Genomic DNA, 27,909 nt, shown 5'->3' with positions numbered 1-27,909 from the left:
AAAAGCCACCGAGCACGGCTCCGCCCCGCCACCGGGGCGAGGGGACGGGACGGGGCGGCCCTGAGGAGAAAGGCGGCTCCCGGGCCCTTTCTCGCCGCGCGGAGGGGTGCGGGGAGCTCCAGAGCCGCTGCGATCGGTGGCTGAGCTTGTAGTGGCCATGGGGTACCGCAGCTCTTCCTCCTCCTGTGAAGTGAAATCCCCTGCTAACCCCATGCTAGGCAGCAGCCTCTCCTTCTCCTGACCCATACACAACACCCACAGATTCACAGAATCATTAGGGTTGGAAGAGACCTCCAGGAGCCACCCCCCTACCACCAATGTCACCCACTGAACCATGTCCCTAAGCACCACGTCCAACCTCTCCTTGAACACCCTGAGGGATAGTGACACCACCACCTCCCTGGGCAACCCGTCCCAACGCCTGGCTGCTCTTTCTGAGAGGAAATGTCTCCTCATTTACAACCTGAACCTCCCCTGGCACAATTTGGGGCCATTCCCTCTGGTCCTATCACTAGTTACTTGTGAGAAGAGGCCAACCCCAGCTCCCCACATCGTCCTTTCAGGCAGCTGTAGAAAGAAAGTCTGCCCTGAGCCTCCTCTTCTCCAGACCAAACACCCCCAGCTCCCTCAGCTACCCCTCACAGGACTTGTGCTCCAGGCCCATCACCAGCTCTGTAGCCCTTCTGGACTACTCCAGGGCCTCGATGTCCTTCTTGTATTAAGGGGCCCAAAACTGAACACAGCACTCAAGCTGCGGCACCCAGTCACAGAGCTTACAGCTAAAGGAAGCTTCTCGCTGTGTATTTTATTGTTGTGCCCAAATATGAGGCACTGAAACAGCAGGTAGGGAATAGAAACACATTCCCTTAATGTCACTGAGGATACATCTAGGAAGTTGCTAAAAACCAAATGTCTTTAAATATGACAAACACAGATGGATGTCAGATACATATAGGTATTGTCACACACACCGCCGAGCAGACCCCATGGGAATTCCCTTGTCTCTCGGTGGGCAAATAATCTTTTGTTTCCTGTCATGCTGGTCTTTCAACAGGTAGCCTGGGTGCATGCTCTCCTCCCTTGCCAGAGCCCAGACAAAATATCTGACTAAATCAGACAGATTTATTCCTCAGCTGCACAGGTATGATTCAAAGATAAAGGTCTTGTGCAGCTCTAATTACAGGATAAAGGCTTGGCAACTTTCCCTGGCAGCTGGCAGGGCTCTTACTCCTCTGTTGGCTCTCAGCCCGTAACACTTTGCCATAGATAAAATGGAGGCAGGTGAATTTTCAGACAGGGGTCTAACGCTGATGAAATGGCTTATTGGGCTCAAAAGTGAAAAGACTGTCCTAATGACAAAACCAAGGAGATCTGAACTTCACAGCTGGTTTCAGTGTGCAGATCCACATGAAAACATGGTCATTTAGAAGCAACTGGTATATTGGTATCTTAGGGCACAGAAAATGGAGAAAGCTTGCAACAGCATTAAATGTGAAACTAAATACAGTAAAACAAAACACAGTGGGAAAGTCATCTCAGCTCACATGGGAACCAAACTGTCCCCACTGCTAGGAAATCTGAAATTCATGGTGGTAAGGTAGTGCTGCCTATTAACCATGGAAAGAATTTACTTACTTTTAAAAAGAGGATGTGTGGGGTCCAAATCACTTTGGAGAAGTTGCTGAGAAACTCCCAAATCAAAAAAAAAAAAAAAAATACAGAACTGTATGTCTCTAAAACAGGAAGAAAAACTTGTACAGAAGAATGCAAAACTGATCAGGTGATAACTATATATTTTATTTATTATATGTAATGTCTTACACAAATAGTTTAACTCATTAAAATTAGGGTACATCAAGTGAAACCTATTTGTTTTCTACCACCACAGAGGTAATTGGCCAGCTATTTGGACTGCTCAAAGCAGTGTGACAAAATTATCTTCATGCTAATATTTAAATCAACGTTGGAAGCAATGGGAAGTATAGTGTTGCATGCAAAACTGACTTAAAAGCAGTATTTTAGCTTCAATACAATGAAAGGCATGGAGCCAGGAACTCATTACCAGAGATGACCACAAACAGTTTCTGTTTGTCCCAGCCAGACTTTCAGCATTCAGCATTTCTGGACAGAGGTGAAAAAATAGCAGCATCCACAAAACCTATCACACAACATTATCCACGCCAATTTCATGTTTAAAACCCAAACCATTAATGCTGTATCTACCTTGAAAAGGAAAAGAAACAAAAGATCATGGCCATATACAGCTGATAATGTAACAGCTGCACAAAAATCCTCCAGCACAGATTACATGATGCTATCCATGACGACTGGTATAAAAACATGAAGCAGAAGTATTTGGTCAAAGAAAAGCTAGTAATGGATTTGCCACTTTGGAGGTCAGACTGAAGACTTGTAGGAACAAGTACAGACAAGATTTATTGGTAAAATGAGAATAAGATACACAAACTGCTATTTGACAAATGCTAGTACAGATGCTGCACTCATGAGACCCAAATTCTGCAAAGAGGAAAGCATATAGGGAAGCATTGTTCACAGAAGCAAATAATGCATGAAAACAACATCTATCTTTTGATCAGAAGAGATTACTTTTCTTAGCTGACTGTGAAATACAAGCGATTTAAGTATAGCAGTTGAACAAATTAACTTTCTTCTTAGAACCTGATTGGTGAATTAACTGCTGCATGTTCAGTTATGACACTTAAAAGATGCCAACTGGTACGTTTCTCTATTCAATTCCTCTTGCTTTCAATTCTGATCGAACCCGCTTCAGATAATCAGGATCAGGGTAGCCAAAACTAGAAGAAGAAGAAAAGACTTGTTTGGGATACTTGTGCAAAGAAGCACTTGACAGTTTTACAGAACCTTCACATCAAAATCTCTTAAAATACTTTACAAATTTCATGCACACACTTCTCACCCTACTGAGAAGGCAGGCCTTGCAAATTATAGGGCACTCAGATATGCATCTTTCTGAAAAACAGACTAGAAGTGTCTCCAAGTGAGCATTCAAAACACGAATATAACAGCATCTCTGAATTTTAAGTAGCATGTCACCGAAAGGATATACACAGCAAGTGGTAAGAAGGGGGCATTCAGCAAAGTGGAGGATAAACCAAAATTAATATTTTTTGCTCTTTTATGATCCTAGTCCTGGAGGGAGTACGTATCTCTAGGCACAGATCTTTAGAGCTTTTTGGAAGATGCCTGACCCTGAGAGGCTTCAACAAGCTTAAAATGAGTGTTCCGAGCTTCCTTCTAAACTCTCAGATAGAGCCTGAGAAGTGAAAGCAAAATACTTTTGTTATCTGTATTACAACATGATTAGAGCTTTGTCAAGCAAGTTTGCATGTTACTACAGAATTAACCAGTAATTAACCAAGATGTTTACTATTGTACACATAAGCTGTGAGTGTTCAGAACAGAAAAAAAAAAAAAAAAAAGAAAAAAAGAAAAAGAAACCCAGCATCCAGTTCTATATTCTGAGCTTTGACAACATTATTTTTGTTTATCTAGTTAGAAGCATTTTGCTTCAGTTGCTAGTTTTCTAATCAAGGTGTCCCTGTACACATATTCAAAGCACCAAAGCCTCTTACTGATGAATGATTCCTTCAACATTGGTCACCAAGAAAAGGTTAAAGACAGGAGGACTTAAAGGCAGAAAGTGTCATCAAAAAATGGGTTCTTCCTGAGACATGCGTGAGGGGTGCAGGATTGTTTAATCTACTTTATTTCATTCTAGAGACAATTCAGTCCTGGGCTTTCATATTACTCACCACGACAACTGCCACATTCAACAGACAGCTGTGCTCCAATGTCTGTTTTCATAGGCAACAGCATTAAAATAACCCAGAAGCATCATATTTTTATTTACAGAGTGATTCTCTTGGGAAGATTCAAAATTTCCTGGGAACACAAGAGAACACCCTGGAGGGCTGTAACTGCCTGCATGACTGAGAATGCATTGGAGGCTGATTTGTAGGTGCAGCAACTCTGACCAGCCAGTGCTGTGTACAAGCCTTGGCCACAGAATTAACTTAGCCAGTTAATTGTAACAGAGGAGCCTGCAGGCAACTCCCCCTCGTTACCAGCAGCCACACCACGTGTGTGTCCTTGCCTTTATCTAGAAGTGCAGCAAGATTTCGTGTGAACATTCTTTCTGTTTTACAGCAGAAGTGCTCAACAGAGTTGCCTTCTTGTAAGAAAATCCTGCAATGGCTTGAAAGACCAAAATGCCATCCCATCTCTGGATGGGGTCTGCGTGGCATGCCGTGCCCTGACTAGAGGCCCAGTCAGTGCTGCACAACTCAGAGTTGTGAAATTTGGTGAAATTTGCATCACAATTGTTGAAGTGGACATGGAATGAGGGGTACGGCCTGATGGCAAAACTTCTTTGTCGGTCCCAGCCCTCCCATCACTGCTACCCTCCACTTATTCTTGCAGTCAGTATTTGTTTTACTTGTCATCTTTCTCGTAGTGTTATTTACAGCAACTGCCTATAAATGTATTGAAAACTAACAATTTTCCAAGTAGCACCAAACAGCTTCCTGATATAATCTCTAATTAGGCACATCTTTAAGAAAGGACAACTGTACGTGCCTCAAGGGGTGGAAGGTCGTGATCCTGACCAGAAGGTCGTTACAGATTGAGGAATTAGTGATCCATGTACCAGTGCTGCACGTACAGCACAGCCTTCAGTTTCTGTTGTGCCATGCACATTCCTCAGCCACAGGATAACCTCAGCCAGCAAACCATAACAGAGGAGCCTGAGGGCAGCTCCCACGCAGAGCCAGCGATTACACCACCTGCGTGGCCTTGCTTTTATCCAGCAGCACAGCAAGACGTTCTCAAGAAATGCTGGAGAGTTGTTTTCCTCTAAGAAAAACCTGTTTTAGCTCAAATGGCTAAAATGGGGAAACCCTTTCTAGAGACAGCCCGCGTGGTGTGCTGTGCCCTGATCAGAAGCCTCCTCGATGCTGCACATCTCAGGGTTTCAAGTATTTAAAGGGGCATGACCTTATCGATACTACTGGCTCTTTCTTTACACCTTTAATTCCAAGTAGAATGTCAAATGATCCTTTACAGAGTCTGAGTGCCTTTCTTTCTGCTGTTGTACTGGACCAGCACCTCCTGGTAACAGCTGGTAGCAGAAGAGGCTGAGATCAGGAGCCAAGCCTTAGCTGCTCTCAGCAGAGTGCTGTCCTGTCCTGTACCACAGATAGTTTCTAATCATAGCAGGCATTAGCTGATTAAGTATCTCACACAACTGACTGGTGAATGAGTGGCCTAAGGGGCAACAGAAAACTAAACTCATCCTTGTTCCAACTGTCAAAATTGTCTCTGTGATGCTTATTGTTGCTGCACGTAGTGCTGGCCGTGCTTTTCCTATCACCAGTTGCACTAGCAGCACTCAAAGGCTGCGAAGGTGGTTCAAGTCTGAATCCACAGAACTTTCCACTATCACTTTTTTTAGCAACAAGCCAGGTCAGATACATCAGATTTGCCCGTGGCTTGCAGCACAATGAAAAATCTGAAAGCTCTAATGTGGAAAGCATACAGGGTAGCCATCCTGCCGCATCTGACTAGCATTATAATTACTTAAAGACCACTTACTTTGTAGGTCCACCATACATGGAGGTTTTGTGGTGAATATCGTTCCATGTGATAACACCTTGTAAGCCAGTAGTGCGTGACTGCCCCACTGTGAAAATCAATTTTTGCTGAAAGGCTCTTTGGAGGAGCTGCAGAATTTCTCGCCCTTCCTTATTATTAGGTAAATACGCTGTCCGAAAAACCGCTTGATAAGGTGCCCCTGGGTTCGGATGGTCCTTCTGTTTTGTAGAAAAACAGAACAAAAATGCATCGTGTTACCATAAATTCTTTCAAAGTGTGGAAATCACACATCCCAGCTTTCGCAGTACATTTTATCTCTCTTTGATCCATTCAGAAGGACACAGCATGACTGATTTTAAATGTTTTTTTCTCATTATACAACTTCTTTTATATACATTTCATTCACATTTTCTTTTCATCACTCATACATCCATCCCATTGCTGTTGTTATTTTTCTCCTCTTTGATTTCCCAAATACTCATCACCCCACCCCTGACTTACTCATTCATCCCATTTTCATTCCTAGTCATGACCCCAAACATGGAACATAAGCTGGTTTCTCAGCTGGAAAATTTAGAAGCCAACCTGCTCTTCAGTTTTGTCAATTGTTGTCATTTGCTAAGAGAATGGCTCAGAAAAGCCTCATTAAACATACCAGATTCTACTTACATGTTACCACTCCATAGATTTGTAGCGAACAAATAGAAAAGATGGAGAACTACAAAATTTTACACTCAACATTGGCTTTGCTGGGGGGACAGTGTATTGTATGGACCTTTAAATATACTTACAGTTTGAATCCCGCCTTTCATATCATAGTGAATCACAATAGTACCACAAGTGGGATATCCAGGAAGATGTGAAGAAATAAATTGAAATGACATTTCTCCCTCGGGTTGATTTCCTTGCATGACCCCATAGACGGTATTACAAACAGGACAAGTTTTCTTGTAAGTCATGGCCTTTGTGATGCAACCTTTGCAAAATGCATGCTTGCACTTTGTCAGTATTACTTTATCATTCATTCCCTCCATGCAAATAGGACATGTACTATCGGTGTCTTCTTCTGTCTTTGCCTTAGCCTCCTCTTTGGAAGAAAAACTACTCTTTTGCCTGTCACCGTATTTCTTCTCAGACACTCCTGTAGCTTCTTTGTTGCCGAGTGGTGTCCTGGTTTTAGTTTCTGCAGAGCCTCCAGCATTAAGAAGTTTCATGATGTGCTTTTCAGCAGCATCGAGATGGTTTGGTAAACCATATAAAATTATTTTGTCTTCCTTCTTCTTAAATTTTACGTGCAGGTCTTCCAATTGTTTTCCATCAAGCATATTTAATCTTTGCTCCTGATACTCTGAAAGTTTACAGCTGATGAGTTTTTCTCTTAACATTGCAAAGGCATTCTGAAATGCACTGATGAAAGCTTCAATAGCATGGGAAAACGTATCAGAAATTTTGGACCTTGGCCTAAATATTATGAGCATCTTCTGGCTATCTGAACTGTGTTTCTTTTCCATTATAGTATCAAAATTTTCTTTAATGTCCTCAATTTCTTTTCTTAATGCTGTTTCCAACAGATTGAACACAGAAGCATCAACTGCAATTTCGTTCCTGTAGGTATACAATTCACATGGTATATCCACATTCTTTTCAGTTTGGCTGTTCTGCATTTCCTCTGCTAGAAATTTTTTGGCATTCAAAATTTCTTTTGTTGGACCACGGAGGAGTAGTTGCTTTTCTTCCTGTTTGGCAAGAAGATTACTGAACCTATTATTTAATTTCATTATTGTCTCATTTAAGTGGTAACTGTTCTTTAGGGAAATTTTTTCCTGTTGCACATCTTTGATATTTTTCTGAAAAGCACTGGTAAAAAAATCCTTAGCTTTTTGCATTGATGCAGAACTTTTAGAACTTTTATTAGAAGTGAAGCATACTATTGTGTACCCATTGTTACAATCTTTATTTCTTAAATGCACCCCAAAACATTCATTCAGTTCCTTAATTTGATCTTTGCAGGTATGACAGAAATATTCATAGAGAGCTGATGGAACTGTAAGCTCATCGCTTTCTTCATTTTTCAGACCATTCCCATCTTCTAAACCATTCTTACTCCCAGTATGTGAAAAATCATGGTGTTGGTCGTAGCCTGCAAGGATATCTTTAAAGTAATGATAAGCTTTTTCAATATCTGTGTAGTCTCCTGTTAATTTCTCATAGCCGTCAACATCAGGATTTCCTTCTCTTTTTAGGTTTGGACACATAAGAGCAATTTTCTCCCTTTGCTGTTTAGTGAACATACTGGTATTCAATATCGCAGATACTGTAAGAAAAATCTAAAGAGAAGACAAGAAGACATTTATTTTTTTTTCCCTAAGGTTCTCAGCTTGGTGCTTCTATAGTTTGAGTAATGAAAACCTTGACACAATTCTGTAGGGCCAGATTAACATAGAGAAATTTGCACAGTGTTTCTTTTATGCCATGTATACAGACACTACATCAGAGTAAAGCAATCTGCTTCTAAATCAGCAGCAAAACTGAAGTTTGTTAATGTCATCAGTTTTATGGGAACAAAGAACAAGGAACTTTGCTACTTAGCGTGAGAGGCTACACATTTCAACAGCACAGACATTACATTACATTGTTTTTTTTTATTACATTAGACTTCCCAGTCATTTTCACTCCTTAAAAAAAAAAAAAATCCAAAAGAAATGATTCAGTAACTCAGGGTTAAGGCACAAAGCAGGATTCTGAACAAACACGTTCACATCTCTACTTTGCACAGAAAGAAGAGAATTTGCATTAAATGCTACAGATATCAAATAACCATTAAGTCAGCACGTGACATACCCCAAAGCTGCATCTATGCTACGATGCAGAACAAGACAAGCTCTCTGGGTCGGGTGTCAATGTCTCAGTTGAGCATCATTCAGCATCATGTAAGTTATAGACTCGCCCTACAGCTTACACCATGGCCCTAAAGCACAGTTGACCTTTTCCATATGACTTTTAGTTCAAAGTGTTAGAAACATTCGTTGCGCTATGCCCCATCAGAGCAAATTTTTGTAAGACTGAGGTATGGGATGGAAGTAATTAGAGCTGTTTGAGGGAAGCAAACCATGCTGAAGTAGTGTTGGAGGTCTGTGTACCAGGAAGAGATCCAAACCTCATGCAATTCTTCCACCTTTTGGCAACAGTCCTTGGTGCATGCTACCCCCTGAAACCCACCAGGGCACCGCTTATGGAACAGCAGTGCCAAAACCATCAAAAGCTGCTCCCTACCCCAGTTTTATTGACTAAGGCAGCATGATTAACATCTGTGTGGTATGAAACACTGGAGTGTGACAGGAAGCAGCGCTGTTTGGCCTTTCCCAAAGGACTCACGGGACCACAAGCAGGGCAGGCTGTGATGCTGCTTTATACCTCTTCCTAGCCTACCTTTTTGGTCACGGTTTCAGCTGCGGTGTCTCGCTGGCCTTCAGCAGCCTGCTTTTCCCCAGACCCCCGAGGCGGTGGGGAGATGTGGTATGGCTGGGAGCAGCTGGCGGTGGCTTGCGACATCGACTGGTCCCCACTCAGGCCCCCTTTCTCGGGCTGGATGCTGACCTTCAGGCACTTGCCACCCATGTCCACGACGTGGTCAGTGCGGGACTCCACATTCTTCTTATCTGCGGGCAGAGGGACGTTTGGGCGATGAACCCCATGCAGCCACAGCCACCCCTCGCCCACCCGCCCCACCACAGTGGGCACAAGATGGTGCCTGGGGGCGGCCATTTCACGCCCCCCACCCCTACCTCGCTCCTGCTGGAAGTACACCAGATAGGTGCCGGGCTCGGGGCCCGCCTGCAGCTCACACTCGCCTCCCCCCGAGCGTTTCCCTGACTGGAAGTAGCTCTGGAGCTTCAGCTTCGCCTTCTCGCCGTCATCAGGCGCTGGGCTCAGCTTCACCAGCAGCGGCGCCGCCATGGTGCCCGCCGCCAGCTTTCGCTTTCGCTTCCCGCTCCGTCGCTCGGGGCTGTCCTTCCCTGGCTCTGAGGTGCTGAGGAGCCGCCGCCTGTGGGGCCGGGACCGGAGCTGAGGGAGAGGCTCTGGGGCACAGCCGGAACAGCCGTGGCGTGAGGTAAAAGCTTGGGGCAGCAGCCGCCTCCTGGCTGCCTTCTCCCGTCCCAGGTCTAAAGGGCGGCCGGCAGCAGCCCCGGCCCCATTTCCAGCACCGAGAGCCTGAGGAGAGCTTCCCTGGCGGGGTCACCAAGTGAGTGCTGGGCGAGTGCCGCTGTCCTCTGGGCTCAGGATGAGCTGGAGTTGGCCTTTCATCACCCACTTCTCTCGGTTTGTGCTAGGCGAAGGTGTGGATGCTTCAGCTGCAGCGGGCCGCTCGTTGTAAGTTCATCCCTTGTAAGTTCCTCTCTGAGTGGCGTTTTAGGTGTTAGGAGGCTTCCTACGTATTTTTTTTAAAGCTGGGGGTGCTGGTTTGGCTTGAAACAGAACCGTTTCTGCAAGAACCCCGCGCATTCAATAGTAATGTGTTGTTTTCTCTTTCCTGTTTTCCCGATAAAGTCATCAGTCGCTGACCCCAGAAGACTCTCAGAGCTCAGGTAAGCCTTGCGTTTCGCTGTCTGGAAAGCAAATTCCTGCATTTTGTTTGCAAGTGCAACTACAACCAGCAAGCTGGAAAACTTTGGCATGGGACAGCTAAAAACAACCCTAAACATATAAGTAGGTCGTAGCCGTGAGTCAACGTTACTGTTCGTTACTTCAGCAGGATTTGCTTGCATCTCTTTTATCAAGCAGAGCTCAGAAGTGCCTTGATGAATTGGTGTGCATGCTGTTAGACTCTTTTTATAAGTAGCATACTCCAATGAAAGTTTAATTAAACTCATACAAATTGATTTACATTAATTAAAATTGCTACTGCACGCAGTTCTGTTGACACCTGCAATCAGGAGACTATATAGCCCTAGGAACAACACAAACACTTACCTACTCTGTTACATTAATTTGTTTCCTAAAAAAAAGTGGTTTTAAAAGCGCTTCTGAATTCCTAAGCTCCTTCCAAAGAAAGAACTCGCTCTCAGGATGTAAGTGCAGACCGCTTGATGACAGAATGAATGGGCTGACAAGCCTTCCTCTGGCAGCGTGGCTGTGGGTCAGACTCTGCAAGGGCCTGAGGTGCTGTACAGACCCTTGGACATTATTGGAAATCAGTAACAAAATGCCACGAACGCCCTGAAGATGGCAGAGAAGGGCCAGCCTTCAAAACAAGCTCAGAGGGGAGAAGTGTTTTCTGCTTGTGCAGGCGTTTTGAAGCCTTGATTATGGCAAGGCTTTTCTCATTTGCTTTTTCAACTGGAGTCTTAGTGGTAAATGCATTGATTCCTTTGCTTAGTTGTGCTTACTCAGCCTCTGAAAAAGGAAGAGAAAAGATCAGACTATAACAAAAATATTAGTAAGCAGTGAGACTAAGATGAAATTCAGAGCTCTAAAACAAACACACACATTATATATATGTGTATATATAATATATAATATATATTATATATATGTGTGTGTGTATATATATAAAAGTTTTTTTCAGAGGTTTCTTGGATTTCACTTTATATTATTCTGTATCCTAGAGCCAAGAATGGACAAGGACAGCTTGATGATCCCAATCAACAAAGATGCTTATGAAGTTCTTAAGAAAAGAGAGCAGTGTCTAAGTAATCTCATTGACAAAAAGTTTGCTTGTACGTTCACCTTTGGAAGTGTAAAATCCACTGCTGAAGTGTACAGAACAATACTAAAGCAGGGAATTCACATATCAGTTTGTAAAGATGATCTTACAAAACACAAAGCCGATGCTTTGGTGAATGCAGCCAATCAATACCTAGCACATGAAGCAGGCCTTGCTCTTGCTCTTTCAAGTGCTGGAGGGCCAGAAATAAAAGAGGAAAGCAGTATTTATATTAATAAATACGGAAAACTCGCAACTGGCAAAATAGCAGTGACAGGTGGAGGGAAGCTTTCATGTAAGAAAATTATTCATGCAGTTGGCCCAAGGTGGTGCATGTTTCAAAAGGCAGAATGTTGTGTCCTGCTTGAGGAAGCTATTGTGAATGTCCTGAAATACGCTAATGCTCCAGAAAATGGTATAAACTCTGTGGCTATCCCAGCAGTGAGTTCAGGTATTTTTGGCTTCCCACTCAATTTGTGTGCTCAAGTGATTGTAATGGCTATAAAGGGATTTTTTGAGAGTAACCCACCAGGAAGTCTCAAGGAAGTCCGTCTGGTGAACATTTGTGACGAAACAGTAGCAGAAATGAAAAAGGCCTGCGAAAAGTTTCTGGGCGATAGCAATTCGCTTCAGGAAACTGCTCCAGCTTCGCTAAGTGATCTTGTACCTGTCATAGTTGGAAACTGTCGCTTGCGTATCTTAAAAGGACACATTGAAGAGCAAGAGGTAAGTCCATCCTGCAATATATTGAATGTGGGGTTGCCTCTGAGTCCCTACGGGCTTTGGGGGCCAAGAGTACAGAACACGTTTTACTGGTCCACGAAATTGCCATCTCATCTTGATGAAAATTTATGAAAGATAAATAAGCTATATCTGCAAGGAGCTAGATTTTTAAATGGGTTAGAAAGCTTTTTTTTTTTTTTGTATACATGCTACTGTGGGATAATAGTAAGTAGCTAAATATTGGATGATAATATAATAAATAATAAGTAATAATATATCCATATGTTTTCTCTTTCTATTGTAATATCATAGGAGTTCACATTTTATCATGCATTCTCTAGAAGTCTACGCTTTGCCTTGTCTTTTTTTTTCCTATAATTTATGTTGTCATAGCTGTCAGCTGACAATAACTTAAACAGTTGGTGTGAACCTTACCTTTCAATGTTGCATCATTAAATGATTAATTGATCAATTACATGATTAAAATCATTACAACTTCTGAATAAAAATATATACCTTTACTGCCACTAGTAGGTGTATACTTTGATGTATTCCAGCACTGTGCTTAGCAGTAGTGAGAGAAACTATCAAAAAGCTGATCTGCTGCAGCTGGGATTTCTTAAAGGAACTGTGCCTGGAAAGAATGCTCACTGTTGTAGCAAAACTTGCAAGTATAAAACTCAAGGTATACTGAAACTTTGAACTCTTTTCTTGCAGACTGTAGCCATTGTTAGCTCCGTGTCTTCAGATGGCATGTTTTACTCTCCAGTTTCATCGCCAATGATGCACAAAGCGGGTCCAGCTCTTCAAGAGGAAATTCTGTCTCAGCTTAGGCATTCTTCTTCTTACAAGGAGCTCATAATAACAAAAGGGTATAACCTACCCTGCCAGCATGTACTGCACATTGTGTGGCAACAATACAGACACGTGGTGTTACTGTGTGAGGTGATGATCAGTTAAACTGGGTTTTAATTGAAGATTTTCATGTTGAGTGATGCGAGGACTAAAACACTTCTTTTTCCTGCAGCAATTAAAAGAAGCAGTTACCAAATGCTTGTATTACATTCAGAATCTGAAATCCCCCTCAGTTTCTTTTCCGGCAAAGGGGATTTGGTCAGTAATGCTACCGGAGGAAACAGTGGCGGAGATCATGATTGAAGAGGTTTCAAATTTTGCCAGGAAATTCCCCGATATGTTAGATGTGCAGTTTGTCCTTTGCCCAGATGACAGTGCTTCCTATCAGGTAATAAATTTGTTAGCTGCCAGTAAGGTGACCCCAAAACAATTGTAAAAAATACTTCAATAGATGACTACAAGTTAAAATAATTTGAATTCCATACTACTTACAGTATTGGTGAGTGGCAGTTTCCCTATCAAACTATTTGTCGTTCATCAACAGGTATTAATCTTTACAAATATTTATTTTTTTCTTCACTAATCCAAAAGTCTTCACCCTGTGATCTGATAGCAATTTACCAGATGCCAAATCCACTGCCTAGCAGAGCAGTGCTTCTGGGGCTTTCCAAGTGAGATCAGGAAGAGGAGCTTTGGGGTAAAGGTAGGGAGATAGTTTTAAAACTTAGTAAAGATTCGTCAACATTAAATTGCAAGTAGTGGACACCTTCATCTACTGAATTTCACATGTACCACAGCCACAAGGTATTGGGAAAGGTGTCATTCAATGTGTAAGGTGTCTTACCTTAGGAGACTTAGAAGAGCAGAAATGCATTTGATAGCCAGGAATAAAATTTTGGCAAAAGCTGATAAATACGAACTGTTAACATGCTATCAGAATTTGTTGCATAATTAGAACTGTAAACTGCTTACCAAACAGAGTTTTGAAGAGACTAATTGCATGTTCGATAACAGAGCTTACAAACTGCTCCTAAACTTTTCTCTTTCAAGGCTTTCCAGAGAAAACTTAATTCGGTAGAAAGAAAAGAGCAAGAAAAGCAGTATAACTATGGAAGCAGTCATCCAAGTAAGTCATGAACAGAAGGGGTGTTGCGAGAGAATGAGTGGTCCTGGTTTGAGGATCTGAAATCACATTTCTTTAAACTTCACTTTGTGTATGTGTCATGGGCAAAGGCAAAAATGCAGGAGAACTTTGCATGTTGATAGTTCTAGTGTTTGGTAAACACTAAAAGGGGTGTAATGATCAAGGGAGAAGGTTACATTTACTCTGAAACTGTATTTTGTAGAAGTTACATGAAGACTTACTAGATTAATAATTTAGTCTGCTTTTTACTATTATTAGGTTACTAAACTTGGCACTTGTAGTTCCTTTGTAAACTCCTCAAACTGCAGTGTTTTGTCTTCTGAAGTTAGATTCAAGATGGGAGATAATTATGTCCGAAATGATGTTTCCTTAGATTTGAAGTTTCCTTAAATTTGAAGAACTTATCTGTGATAGTTACATATTTTCTTCAAAGTAGTCATTTTTCATCACAATTTCCACCATGCCAGGAACCAGTGCGTATCATAAAAATTGAAGGAGGATTGTTTCAAATTAATTTACCAAGCTAGACACAAATTTGTAGATTGCTTCCATCAGCCTGCTCCTCAAGCTGCATCTCTAAGCGATGACTGCCGCTCCTTCCTGCTCTGACAGATGCTTTCAGATACCTGTGGGCAGGCTCAATTCAGTGTCTCCCCTCCGTGTTTGCAGGGATTCATGTAGAGGATGTGAAAGTATCTGTTGTAGATACCTCAAAGTAGTGATTGTCAGGTCTGCTGAGTCTGACTGTGTTTCATGGATTTGCTTGGGATCTGTTTGTTACACATACTCATTTTTTTTTAGTTATTTTGAGAGCAAACATAGCCAAAATGGTATTGCTAAGACAGCTCTAAATGGAAGGTTTTCTATGCCTTTTTACCAGTCTCCTTCTTTTGGGGTTTTAGCATTGGAAACCGTTTGTTTCTATAGATTTTTTTCCAGATTTTTTTTTTCCCAGATATTTACTTCTGGCTAAATTTAAAAAGAAATGCAATAAAATTTAGGCTGGCCCTTGTTGACTACATTTTAGGCTGCACGTATAACTGCGTTCCACACCTTCATCGCATTAAGCAAATGTGATAAGATTTAGTGCCAAGAAGCTCGTCCTTTGTGTTCTTGCTACTGGGTTCCATCGTAGTCTAACTTTTGGCTGGGACCTTGCTGGGAAGGCAGGGGAGTTGAGGATTACACATGATGGAGCTTATGGCTATATTTTTAGTTCAGGGGAGTGGAGTTGTTCCCCTAGGCTTGGAAATAGTTATATATGTTCAGGGTACAAGTCACCAATGTGCCAAGCCTATGCAGAGAAGCCTTGAATAATAACTAAAGTGATTATACCCACTGTAGGAAAAGTTTGAAAAGTTTGAAATCATACTGTCACTTGCAACATAACCATGTAGGATATGCATGAATAAAATATATAATGGCACTGATTTACTTCCTGCTTAGAAAAAAAATCTAAAACGTACCAGGTAACTTTGTTTTCCAGAGCAAAATTTCAGAAGGATATGTTGCCATTGTTACTTTTGACATTACTCGGCCATTTCACTTACAAGATTTGCCATTTTGACATTGATAGGAACGAAACTAGATGCGCCCTTAGAAAATGTGCAGACAACGAAAAATGACAGCCAGTGCTAAACTTACTGGAAATCCTTTAGAGGAAGACACAACAAATCTACTTTTTTTTTTTTTTTTTTTTTTTTTCCTTCCAGTAGAACCTCTGGTATCTAATCTTTTTTTTGGGATGTATCAGAGTAGTAGAATGCTTTTTGCACTGAATGTCTTGGATTATATATGGGAATGTGTAACAGTACTTGAAAGTTCCTCACTCTTCCAATGCACTTACATAAACAATTTGTGTTCCAGGTATAGAGTCAGACAGTCAAAGCATGAAGAAGACTCCCAATAACAAACCGGCTATCGAACTTAAGGGGAGCACACACATTGCACTGAAAGCAGCAGAATCGTGGGTCCAACGCATAATACAAGCTCAGGAGAGTCGCTGTGCTTGTATTGAAAACAACTTCATCTTTAGCCTTGGTAAAAAGGAGCTTGCAGAACTATCTCGAGAGCAGCATTCTGGTGTACGTGTATTAGAAAAAGTGAGAGGTGGGAAGGCAAGCCTGGAATTTCACGGCCCCCCTGATGCTGTCATTGATGCAGTGCTTACAGCTGAGAAATTGCTGCTTCGTGTGCAAGATAAGACTACAGCCAAACAAGAGGAGCTACTGCAGCTAATAGGTGCGTAAAGTAAATTAATGATTAAGTAAATAAGCACATAAATAGGGTCAAGTATGAAGCACCTGGGTATTGCTGAGATGTGCATTCAGTGCACACATAGACTGAGCATTGCTTTAATTACTGGTATTTCTGTACTGCTATCGTACAAGCCCTTGAAAGACCATTTGTTAGCTTACTGCCTTCAGTCACTTGCTTGGCAGTGTTCCCAGCAGGGCACCGTTTATCCAGGGGCTGACCATTGCTGCACAGCCAGCCGTCACACTGGCTTCCTTCAGAACAGCTTAACTTTAAAGCCTGACCACGGGAGACTTACAAAATTCACACTTAATTAACACGTACTTTTTGCTGAGCTCTTTGCTAGCTACAGTTGTACCACTGGGCTGCATCCTTGACTTCCATTAACAGTCGACAGAATTAGTGGAATTACAAAATGCTACCGAGTGATCCATTGTTCCTTGTGTTTGTATAGTAATTTAATAGAGACACCACTGTATGAAAGTTTGGCTGTAGAGAGATGTAATGGAAAAGATAACATTATTTTATTTTGATTCTCTTTTTCTGTTTCTTTTTTTCCTAATAAACACAGCAGTAATATGAATATATATATAATTTCCTCTCGATATTAGCCTCTGGCATTACTTTGGAGACTATCCAACATTCTTTGTTCTTAACTAAACTACCAAAATAATGCATTGGATCCTTCTTCCTTTTCTTTGCTTCAGATATTACGATATATACAAATTTTACTTCCTTATTTGTTTCCAGGCCAACCAAAAGCAGATCAGCTTTCAGAAGGACCCCTTCACAAGACAAATGCTGCTAAATGCTTCCAGATTTCACAGGTAGAATCGCACCTTCAGGAGTTTAGGGACAGACAGAAACAGTTTGAAAAGGCTGGGCTTCACGTTCATAAGGTAAAGAGGGTATTCATGGCAAAATTAAATCTCAACTGATATATTTGAAGTAACTTGTTTAATATGTGCTTTAAAAACTTGAACTATTTCAATATATTGCCTTTAAAATTAAGATCAGCTTGTCCTAATCCTTAAAATAGATGTTGTTTTATTCCCTATAAAAAAATACTTTGAACATACTGCAAATAATCACTGAAAAAAGGTGTGGTTAAGTTTTGAGAAGTCCTTTTAGCTGTTCTGTATGTTCTGTCTCATCTTTCATGCTTCAGATGTTCCTCAAAAGGACTGTAGAGAAATATGAGATTGGAATGTTACATAAGTATAGTATTCCAGGACACCTTAATGCAGTATCTCTGTTTTCTTCCTGTGATCTTGACCTCCAAAATCAGCATTTGAACTTGTCAGAGTTATGATTCAGTGAGTAGTTTGCTGAAGTTGGGATCTTGTTTGGTTATCACTGCTTTACTTCATGGAAGGAGCATGAGGTTGTGCAACACAGGGAAATACGTGAATTTGTGAAGAGTTGTCTAATGATAATAGCAGGTAACTGGAAAGCAGACTGCCACAAGCCTAACTGCCTTTCACATGGGGAAAGTATCAGCATTGAAATCATAGCAACCTGCCTGGAGTTCTTTGTGGTGCTCCTCATGCTGCACGCATGCAGCTGTGCATTCAAGACACGAGCTAACATAAAGGCTGTCTTATCAATGGAACTATTTCCCTGAGAGTCCAATTTACATTAGCTGTAAAGTTCTGATCACTGAGAGCTGAGGTTCTCTGTGTCTGCCAGGACACTTCCAGTTGCCTACAAGATTAGGCTGTAAGCACCCACAAAGCTTATTCTCACGTATGGTTGATACTCAGTCTGCTCAGCACAATGTAACTGCAGGAAATCGGTACAGTAAGATACGTTCCTGCTGATTTCAGTGAGAGGCATTGGATAACAGCATGGCTCCTATGTGGTCAGTGCATGTAACTTAAATCTAAAGTTCTTACATTGAAGAACGTAGCCTGAACAAGAGCTCTTGTGCATGTCATGGATACAGCTCTGTTTGCTTACGCTAGACTTATGTTACAGATTGAAAAAATCCGTAATCCTCTCCTGTCTGCTGCCTTCCAACAAATGAAAAAAAATATAGAAGAAAAAGGAGGTTCCTCCAACGTATCCCACAAGCTGTACCAACGCGTTCCTGCGGAGTTCTGTACCTTGGTATGCCAGACAGGATTTCATAGAATGTATTCGCCACCAACAGGTAATGTAACTTGTACCTTTGATCAAAATGAACAGTGACTTACTGTTGAACTTGGATTGAAATCAGAAAGAATGGCGCTGTCTTACACAAGAAGTGCTTCTTACCAGGGTTTTACGAGATTATTTTTTTATACACATAGCCAAGATTTTAGTGTTTTCCCTTCCTGATACTGTAGTCAGTAAAGCTCTGGGAGGATAAACCTGGATTCCTGTCTAGCCCAGCCGCTGCTGGCAGAATTGTTAATTTACATGTAACACCATGTCCAAGTTTTGTTTTGTTGTATCACTCTGTAAAGGTCCAAGTCCATGTTGACTTGCTGCAAAGTTATCAGCTCAATGCTTTAAAACACGTTCAAAAGTATCACAGAATTGAGGCTGGGAGGTACTGGTGAAGGCCTGGTCTGATGCCCTGCCCAAGGCAGGTGCGATCGGAGGAAGCAGTGACTGAGTGGAGTACCAGGCAAACTAGAGCAGAGGACACTTAGGAAGAAAGTAGGTAAAAACACTCAAACAGAAAGCTCGTTGCCACCGCTTGTATGAAATGGTCTAATAGATGGTGTTCAAGATGACTTCAGAAACAGAAAGAGTAAGCTTTTAGTGCCTCGCCCTGCAATAGATGAAGGGCAGTAGCATGTGATATGTTGCTTGTCAAATGCAGAACTGGGATTTCAGGCAATAAACTAACTAAATAAATGTGTATTTGATTTTCCCTGTCTATGCAACAAAAATAGCACATAGTCACAGTTTCAAAGTAATAAATATGAAGGTCTCATTTATTTCTCTGCATTTTTCCACAACATAGTAGCGTTTTTATGCAGTACTCCCCGTATAAATCCCAAAGCTTTTTTGCAGCTTACATTATTAAAGTCTTACCTTCTTTGGTGCATATCTGAATCCCACTACATGGTGACATAAGTTTTGATACAAATACATTATCCCTTCATGTTTCTATTACCGGCTTACCAGTTAAATCAGAATAGTCATCACTGGAGTAATAGTAAATCAGAATGGCCACCAGCTGTCATTGCTTGTAATTTCAATGGGAATTCAGCGCTAGCCTCAAAAGTCACTTAACATAAATTTACTTCCAAGAGGCTGACATACTGAGCAAAAACATTAAATGCAATACTGAATAAAAAAGCAGTCTTTTAGCACTACCGCCCCAAAAGAACCTATTGTTAATGACCTTTTTCTCAAAATATTTTTCTTTTCCAGATCAAAGGTACGGAGCTGGCATTTACTTTAAAAGGAACCCAAAAAGCCTAATTGAGGATGGAGGGGATTGGGAAAAAGACTCAAAAATGTATGTGTTTGAGGCTGATGTGTTAACAGGCTTATACACTGGAGGCAGGCAGTCTTACATTATCCCACCAGCAGTGGAGGGAGATGCCACTAAGATGTATGACAGCTTAGTAGATGATGAAAGCAATCCTGGCATCTTTGTCATTTGCAACAGTGTTCAGGCCCTTCCACATTACTTGTTGACTTGCTCCCAAGTGAAGTAGAGGCATGTGGACCCCCGCAGAAACCAGCAGCATCCTGAGTAAGCATTAGGCAGAATGCTAGCTGTGGTGAAGTCCCCCTTAGAACAAAGTCTGGTACTTAAGACCTCAAGAGGGTGCCCTACCTAGTAATGCCTTGTGACCAAAGAACCTCTTGACAGCTCTGAACTATCTATGAGGACAAGTAAGCTGGTACCTTAAGGAGCTCAGAACAATCTGAGTTCATCTGTGTATGAAAATAGAATGGAAAGCATCATAAAATAGTTCAACATTTATCTTAATATTCTTAGCACGTGACTACACATGACATGTTTGTATAAGTTGTCTTTTTTTCTACTATACTTTATTAATCTAAGATATTTCATGTAATAGTGAAATCCAAAACACTGAGGTTGATTTGATTCTTAAATCTTCTTTTGACTGAAATGGGCAATGTATCAGGTGAATGCTGTCCTAGGTGAATGCACCTAGGGCTGTGCTGTTAAATACACACGACAAACATGAAGCAACGCTTCAGGATTTCTAACAGTAGTTGCTATTACAGTTTTGGTTAAGAAATTCCAATCATTGTAGATTCTTGTATTCAAAATAAAAATTATGAATGATACTATCAGCTAATATATTTTTTTCCTTATGGTACAGATTTCTCAGTGGCGTTCAATCTCTTTGCAAGGCTACAATGAAAGTAGAGAACTGGTTCAAGTTACAGTTAGAATTGTTCTTTAATAATCTGCCTTTACCGATATCTTTTTAGAGATTACAGCGTCAACATTGTAGCTAGCCATGTCCATACTGCTGCTGCAGTGACCTGAAGACAGTAAGTGGTAAAACCTAAGAACTATGAGACTCATTTCAATTTAGAAAAGGATTTTGTCCAGCTCTCAGGTACTCTAAAACCTTCTGCAGTAAAGCCTGAAATTGTTTTAAACCATCCTGATATCAGACAAATCCATTATCCAAAAGTAAAAGCTACTAGCAGGTTTGTACAATCCAAAGCATTTAGAACCACCATTTACATCCACAATTGAACATTTTAACAGGTTGTAACAGTGATGCAATACATAAATAAGAGCTCAGCTGTCAATGTCAGGTCTGCTTTTAGACTGAGGAGTTACCTGTGGTTAAAAACTGTAATTACCTGGGGAGAAGGGCTTGCACAAAACTATTAAAAAAAAACAAAACACAAAACAAAACAACAAAAAAAAACAACAGTGAAATTATCATACAAAAAGTGTTCCATCTGCCTGTGAAGCACTGTGCTAACTGAGCAGGCTGAACCCTAAAATACAAATGTAATCGGTGTTTAACAATTATTTTCAAATGCTTTGTTTAATGATTTCCCATCTGTACCTGGAATTCCCAAGGTAATATTTCCAATGCTAGGAACAGGTGAAAAGCCCCAAACAAAATAAGTTCTAAAAACCTAATTCTGAACTCTTAAGGCTGCTGCAATTGGAGACATGTTCCTTATGTTTCCTTAGTCACACCTTACTGCCAGAAAAATAGAGCGCTCTAGATTTAAGATTAGACAGCGCACAATAGACTCTTATTTCAGCTTCCTTCAAGAGGTTTCAGTTTTAAAATGTTTCATGGGAGAAAACTTGCTATTGTGTTTTTGTGTGTTTTTTTTTTTTTTTTTTTTTTTTTTTTTTGGTGGTGGTGGTGGTGGTCGTGTGTTTTGTTTTGTTTTTTGAGAAGCTCAGCCCAGAGTTTCTGAACTACTGCAAAAATTTCTAACAAGCATCAGTTTTCAAAAAAAAACTAGTTTTTTTTTTTTTTTTCATAATGTATCATCTTTCCTCTTGCTCTAGATAAACAAGTTTTCATAGCACAATACAACTTGAATACAGTTACGCAAGAACTGGTACCAACCTTTAATAACCTTTTTATTGATTTATGTAACTATTTTTCTAACAGCATCTGAAAAACACTGGAAGTCAGTTTAATAGGAAAAAAAGTAATTACTGAGAGAACTTTAACAGCTCATTCTGATGCTCAGTATGTGCTTTCTCCCTCCAAATACACGTGTTTAAAGGATTGCATCTTATTGAATATTAAGCTTGCTTTTTATTATAGCAATTTATTATAGCAAGGTTTTTTTTCCTAGTATGTAGATTTGCATAACTGTACCTGCCTTCTCTGCACTTAGTGTCACATGTTTTCTCTATATAGCTTTTTTAAAAAAATGGTAATGTAAGAGCTTGTATACAGTTGTGTTCCTCTGGTCCTCAAAAAGATTAATTTCAGGTACAGAACCTAGAAACTAAACCCAGCACCAACTAGGTGTGCCAAGTACTACGCACAGAACAGTTCAGTTGGAAGGGACCTACAACGATCAGCAAGTCCAACTGCCTGACCACTTCAGGGCTAATCAAAAAGTAAAGCATATTAGCGAGGGCATTATCCAAATGCCTCTTATTCAAATAATTACCACAGTAATTGGAAATTCCTGATCTTAGTCCTACAGCCAGCGGTTAAGCAGAGGCTACTCCAAAGCCTCTGGGATTTCTCTGTCATCCACAATAAGAGTATGAATAATTCCTTCCTTTCGTTTTCCACTACTGACAGCCTTAATGTAACAGCTGTGGTCACCAACAGTGAAGTGAGTTTCAGTCCCATCTTCTACAAATTCACCCTGGGAGAAAGGAGACAAGAATAAAAACAGACGTGGTATTTCGGTAAGAATAAAAGCTCAGTGCATCAGACTGTTACCAAGGTCACGACCACTTGTAGCTCCTGTAATTAGAGTAGCCGTAGGTGGTTGCTGAAGAACGCTGCAGAATCGCAGATGCAGCTTTGCCAGTTAAAGATTTGTGAAAATGACAATCAAGATTTCATGTAAGCAGAAATGGAAATGTTTGAGTTTGTGAGCTCTGGTGAGAAAGCACATCCTTCGAGGATGGGGAAGTCTGCACAGAACCATCAGAAAATAAAGGCACCAAATATGTGAAGCCTTTGAACAGCCCATCTGCTCTACACATTAATGCTGGTGTGGCAAGAAGATTTTATTTATTCCAACAAAATTACCTAAGCCCAAAGTGTTAGGGACCATCTCTAGATCGACCAAAATCGGCACCCATAAAAGAATACAGGTGTTCAGCTCCCAGTCACCGCTAACATGAGCGGGTCTGGATGAGGTGGTTCTAGAGTCTGTGACAAACTTGAGTCCCTCCCACTCCCCTCTAAGTGTTCTCCCTAAAAACCTTGGACAACTGGCCCAGAAGATTTGTCTAAAAAGCGTAAAGCATTGTTTATCCTTATACGGCTAGACTTTTGGTATATTAACAGTTAAGTCAGGATATAAAATGTTCTTGGTTATAAAATACAGCAAAGGAAGTTCAGGACAGGCAATAGCACACTGTCTATCTCAATGTATGCTCATACTCCCTGCTGAAGTGCCGTGCTCCTCGCTGGGGCTTAGCTAGCCCGTTACAGATACGTGCTGTGGCTGATTTTGGTCAGCTTTGGTCATACAGCCATAGCCTAGGAAAAGCCTTTGGGAATGATCACGTACCACTGTTTCCATTTTTTTACCGTTGCACCACACGTCCATTGTGTCCTTTTCTGTGAAGGAAAGGAGAACAAAAAGTAAAAAGAACAAGACTCTCCCTCCTCCCCCCGCAGACAGGGAGATCTGAAAATTTTTAAAATTTACTGTACGTTACTCTTAATTCCCCAGAAAAGTTCCTAGTTAACCGCAGTACCTGAGCTACAAGTTTGTTCTAACATCAGAAAGATGGGAGGCTCTGCCATCAATGGGCAAACTATTTTTGCTGTGAATACACATTTTTACCTTTACCTAGCCCTGGCGGTTAGCACTGCATTGCTCTCAATATTGTAAGCTATGTTCTGACATTCTTAAACAGAAAATTTTGAAAACAAAAATGAAGCCATTTGTGCTAATTATTTGAGTACTGCTTATTCGATGAAGCTAACATTTTTTTCCAGATAGGCTTAATTCAAAAGCAGCATTATTGAACATCTATTTGTACTGTTTGTATTTTTAAAATACCTTTGAAAACTGAAGCATCACTTTAAATATGATTCTTATTTTCATTTGAAACAGTACATTTTTACTTTTCCCAGCAGAACCTCCTAAATTACGTTGCTCTGGAACCTCCTAAATTACATTACTGACGCTGTTGTCCACAGACCATCAACAGAGAGTTGAATATTGCTTGCCTTTTAAGTAAGTACAGGGAAATTAAAATGTCTTTGAGGAGACCAGGTTATCTCTGTCATTAAAACTGCCTTTCTCCCCCTCAACATCGTCACCTTGGGGCAGTTCATTCTGTCCTTAGGCTTAGGAAGAAATCAGAGCCCAGTATCTCTTGTATCCAGGTTTAACCATACAGCAATACCCAAGAGGAAGTTCTCCTGATAGATGCCATGGACAAATTCCTCAGTGGATTCCCTCCCACCCATCTTCTTATAATGTATTTTGGAAAGGGGGGTGGAGGAAAACAGATGTACTGCCCTGCTGCTGAGAAAGTGAAAAAGTATTATCTGGAAATTCTAGATTGAATTTGCATTTAAAAAGTGCTGCAGAAAATATCAAGCCAATTAATGTATCAAAAAATGAAGGGTAACACCTTCATACTCCTTCAGTTAAAGACTCTCTGACTTTGGCTTATGGTTTCTGAAAGGAAAGCGTTGTTTACTGGTTACCTAGTTAACAACGGTGCTGCAGAACAGAAAACTAACAGCAGGCTCCCACAGACCTAACGAGACTGCTATTTTTGACTGTCATTGGCATCTAATTCTGAAGTTCCAGACCACCCAGGATTTTTCTCTCCAATAGTGTTAGCCACTGAACTATGCGTTCTCTTAATTTTCAGTTATTTAGTGCACACAAGTTTATTGGAAGGCAGCAACATGAAGTTATTCAGTATTTACTTACCTAGAACAATCCTATAGTCTGTACCACCCAAGCTCAGTACCCACGTATTTGTTGTTTTTGACCTGTTCTCCATATATTTCTTGAGGCTTTTTCCATTGATCTCCAAAGTATATTCATATGCAAAACCACTGACTGCATCAATGTTAATAGTAGCTTTGGTTTTGGCTACTCCGACAGTAAATGTTTCTTTACCCACTAATTTAAACATCCACTCTTTTCGTATTTCCTCCTGGGGAAAAGAAAACAAAGACCATGGGTATTCATGGACAAACCTGGAAACACGTTTTAGTATTAACACAAAACGAACCAGAACTGAGGAAATAGCTCAGTACTCACACCCTAACACTAACTGAAATGATGTAGTTCATTAAATTAGGCAAAGTTAGCCAACTGAATATACCTCACTTGCATGTATTAGTCTTTTTTTGTTTGTTCTGATGGCTTTTGAATGGAAGTGCACTTAGATGATCTGTATCTCAGCGAATTTTGAGCACAGAGCAAGCTCACCTTGCCATCAACATAGACAACACGTTTTCCTGAAGTGGTCCCGTGTTCGAATTCAATCTTATGGACACCATCGCTTAGAGCTACTTCCCAAACAGCCACCAGGTCTGTCATCTTCTCCAAGTGGCTGTACCGAGACCTACGGAAACACAACAAAGTAAATCAGTTGTCACTGAAAGAGTTCTGCTGACTACAGTTCAAAGCTTCACTGCTTCAGGCAAGTCGCCTTTTACAGCTGTGAAATGAGACTTGAAAGACGAAGCTTACACAATTACTTACAATTTCATGTTTTACAAAAATATCACAAAAAACTGGTAAATAAACTCACTTTGACAAACGCCGTACAAAGACATATATCCGTCTAACCTCTAAAACATCCATTTCAGGTGACAGCATAGCTAAAAAGTTGTACTCAGAGCTCAGATGTTCCTTGACAATTATTTCTTGGCAGGCACTAAAATGCAGTATTTTATTTGGTCTCTGAGAAACTGTTTTAGCTTCTAAGCTTGAAAAATAGTTGGGATGACCAGTTTAGCTATTATAATTTACTCTGTTTTAACAAATTTGTCTGTAATCTCTCATATGTATTACCTATATCATTCATAGATACAACTCTGCACACACGAACACACACAGGGGAGAAGATTGGGAAAGATATCCTTCCATTTAAATGATTTTAAAGTTTAGATACAGTCATAAGCAACTGCTGGAACGGTGGATATCTTTCCAAAAGCTGTTCATACTCAGTTCTGATATTTTACCTTACTTCATCTTCATAGACAGTAATCTCCTCGCGGGATGCCATAGTAACCAAAACGGCTTTTAATCCAACTAGCAGCAAGAAAAAAAGAAAAGCAGAATAGCAGCAGGAAAGTGCTGACAGCTAAATTTTCCTTGTTTCTCCAGGTAAGGTCATGGTTATTTTTTAAAGTGTCATGAACTGTCATGCACTACCAGAAATATAAGCAGCAATACACTTTTGGACTAAAAGGCAGATAAAAGTATTAATTTACAAAATCAGTATGTGCAATTAACTCTGCCTTTGGTAGCACATCACAATTTTGTCACTTCTCTGATGGAAAAATGGTTTGCCTGACAAAAGCTTGGAAGGAAACAGCTTGACCAAAGCAGGAACTAAAGCCAGGCCTCCACACCTCAGTCACAAACAGTAACTAGAGGCTACTGCCACCTTGGGACATGAAATAGCAGAGGAGAACAACTTTCACCTGCTGTTTTTTCTAAATCATCGCCGAAGTTTTCAACAATCATTGGTAGCAATCCAACCTGGCAATTCTGTGGTAACAGCTACGTTCATCACAAATAAATCACTTGCTTCTCGCTTAAGGGTTTTGTTTTGACAATGACTGTGGTTTTACAACACTGCTGGCTTATTTCTAATACATTGCTTTGACTAACCAAATCAGTTTGTGCTAGACCTATCCGTGTTAAGGAAAGGACTCAGCTATGCTGCTAATTACACAAGCCATAACGAAACTCCCATGGGTTGTCAGGGAATCGTACTTTCACACTTCACAAGCCGAAGAATACCGTAAGGCACTTCTAAAGCAAGCTCTTTTGCTCTAACCCAATGGAGTTATTAGTTACCAACAGCTATAATTAAAGTGACAACTGATTTTTTGATAACTGTACTTTCTAGTGAAAAAATGAATTAAGGTTGTAAGCTTTAGGGTCTCTTTTCAGCACAATGGTAAGCATGCACTTAAAATTAAACCTCCTTCAGTCTGACTGAAGCATCTATTTTAAAACGTGCGTAACACTGCTGTAGGACTGTTTGTGTTTTTGGCAGTAGTGACAAACGTTTCTGTTTGAAAACGAAAAAAAAATATTTTTTTCTGTTTCAGAGATCATTTATTGTCTTTGATGAGATGAAAGTGCCCTAAGCAAAGGCTGCATCATTCCACGGCATTTCCCGTTGCCCAGGTGAGCAGCCCCCCAAGGGATGCAGTCCTGTACAGGCAGGGGCTTGTTTATTATTTATAAATAAAGCAGAAATAGGGTCTCTGTGAGGAACCCACCCAAAGTGCTGCTGTGAGGTGTGTGGGTACAGCAGGAGGTACTGAGCCCAGGGCACAGGGCTCCCCCACCAGCCACACACACACAGACACAAATCCTCTCCCAGCACCTCCCACATCCCGAGAGCCTGCCTCGTCCTGTAACGTGCCGCGCAGAAGGACAAAAACAAGAATTTATCGCTAAAGATCATTCTTTTGCAGTTAAACCCCGACAGCCGCGTTTCCGCAGCTCCTCCGGCAGCCCGCGGTGCCGCCTCCTGGCAGCCGAATAACGCAGCACGGCAGCAGCCCGGGCTCCGCAGCCGCCCTAACCCACCCCCGGCTGTTGCCCACCCCCTCCACGGCGGTGCTTGAGGGAGAGAAAAGCGGACCCGGATCCGGATCAGAACCAGAACCAGAGCCCGTGCTCGGCCCGGCCCGGCCCCGCTCCTACCTCAGCGGGGCTCCGCTCCCTGCTCCGCCCCGCGCCTCAAAATGGCGGCAGCCCGCCTCCCTGCCCTCCCCTC

General features: G+C 41.2%; 3 protein-coding genes across 6 annotated transcripts; 1 reads left to right on the top strand and 2 right to left on the bottom strand.

Annotated features, from left to right (window-relative positions):
- Positions 1 to 1,776: 1,776 nt before the first annotated feature.
- DTX3L (deltex E3 ubiquitin ligase 3L) lies at positions 1,777 to 9,714 on the bottom strand. The gene is made up of 5 exons (XM_084524384.1): positions 9,417 to 9,714; positions 9,061 to 9,290; positions 6,423 to 7,958; positions 5,632 to 5,849; positions 1,777 to 2,816 (listed from the first exon to the last, which is right to left on the bottom strand). Exons 1-5 carry the CDS (start codon positions 9,586 to 9,588, stop codon positions 2,747 to 2,749), a joined length of 2,226 nt encoding a protein of 741 aa, XP_084380510.1. The 5' UTR covers positions 9,589 to 9,714; the 3' UTR covers positions 1,777 to 2,746.
- A 19-nt stretch (positions 9,715 to 9,733) lies between these two features.
- Positions 9,734 to 20,581, top strand: PARP9 (poly(ADP-ribose) polymerase family member 9). 3 transcript variants are annotated; one of them, XM_084524382.1, is made up of 11 exons: positions 9,734 to 9,874; positions 9,963 to 10,002; positions 10,180 to 10,217; positions 11,238 to 12,061; positions 12,776 to 13,003; positions 13,086 to 13,301; positions 13,964 to 14,039; positions 15,924 to 16,298; positions 17,064 to 17,212; positions 18,291 to 18,465; positions 19,680 to 20,581. In XM_084524382.1, the coding sequence occupies exons 4-11, from the start codon at positions 11,246 to 11,248 to the stop codon at positions 19,967 to 19,969; spliced, it is 2,325 nt and encodes a 774-aa protein (XP_084380508.1). In that variant the 5' UTR covers positions 9,734 to 9,874; positions 9,963 to 10,002; positions 10,180 to 10,217; positions 11,238 to 11,245; the 3' UTR covers positions 19,970 to 20,581. The 3 variants fall into 3 exon arrangements, with proteins under 3 accessions (XP_084380508.1, XP_084380509.1, XP_084380507.1); XM_084524383.1 differs by having other exon boundaries at positions 9,963 to 10,017; XM_084524381.1 differs by having other exon boundaries at positions 9,869 to 10,002.
- Positions 20,582 to 21,828: 1,247 nt separating this feature from the next.
- FAIM (Fas apoptotic inhibitory molecule) lies at positions 21,829 to 27,893 on the bottom strand. Of its 2 annotated transcripts, none has more exons than XM_084524390.1 (5): positions 27,837 to 27,893; positions 25,374 to 25,509; positions 24,867 to 25,095; positions 23,481 to 23,530; positions 21,829 to 22,601 (listed from the first exon to the last, which is right to left on the bottom strand). In XM_084524390.1, the coding sequence occupies exons 2-5, from the start codon at positions 25,482 to 25,484 to the stop codon at positions 22,452 to 22,454; spliced, it is 540 nt and encodes a 179-aa protein (XP_084380516.1). In that variant the 5' UTR covers positions 25,485 to 25,509; positions 27,837 to 27,893; the 3' UTR covers positions 21,829 to 22,451. The 2 variants fall into 2 exon arrangements, with proteins under 2 accessions (XP_084380516.1, XP_084380515.1); XM_084524389.1 differs by lacking the exon at positions 27,837 to 27,893 and adding an exon at positions 26,132 to 26,236.
- Between the last annotated feature and the right edge of the window lie 16 nt (positions 27,894 to 27,909).

This window comes from Aythya ferina (genome assembly GCF_964211825.1).
Source record: "Aythya ferina genome assembly, chromosome: 6".
NCBI lineage: Eukaryota > Metazoa > Chordata > Aves > Anseriformes > Anatidae > Aythya > Aythya ferina.
This window is presented reverse-complemented; position numbering and strand designations above follow the sequence as displayed.

Excerpts from the sequence above, each read along its gene's own strand:
- PARP9 (XM_084524381.1), top strand. The coding sequence starts at position 9,914 with ATGAGCTGGAGTTGGCCTTTCATCACCCACTTCTCTCGGTTTGTGCTA. Across the intron at positions 10,218-11,237 it reads AGAAGACTCTCAGAGCTCAG|AGCCAAGAATGGACAAGGAC; the intron begins GTAAGCCTTGCG and ends TCTGTATCCTAG. Across the intron at positions 16,299-17,063 it reads GGAGCTACTGCAGCTAATAG|GCCAACCAAAAGCAGATCAG; the intron begins GTGCGTAAAGTA and ends ATTTGTTTCCAG.
- DTX3L (XM_084524384.1), bottom strand. The coding sequence starts at position 9,588 with ATGGCGGCGCCGCTGCTGGTGAAGCTGAGCCCAGCGCCTGATGACGGC. Across the intron at positions 5,850-6,422 it reads TGAAAGGCGGGATTCAAACT|AAGGACCATCCGAACCCAGG; the intron begins GTAAGTATATTT and ends TCTACAAAACAG. Across the intron at positions 2,817-5,631 it reads ATGTATGGTGGACCTACAAA|TTTTGGCTACCCTGATCCTG; the intron begins GTAAGTGGTCTT and ends TTCTTCTTCTAG.
- FAIM (XM_084524389.1), bottom strand. The coding sequence starts at position 26,175 with ATGGCATCCCGCGAGGAGATTACTGTCTATGAAGATGAAGTAAG. Across the intron at positions 25,510-26,131 it reads GTCTATGAAGATGAAGTAAG|GTCTCGGTACAGCCACTTGG; the intron begins GTAAAATATCAG and ends GTGTTTCCGTAG. Across the intron at positions 23,531-24,866 it reads AGACTATAGGATTGTTCTAG|AAAAGGACACAATGGACGTG; the intron begins GTAAGTAAATAC and ends TTTCCTTCACAG.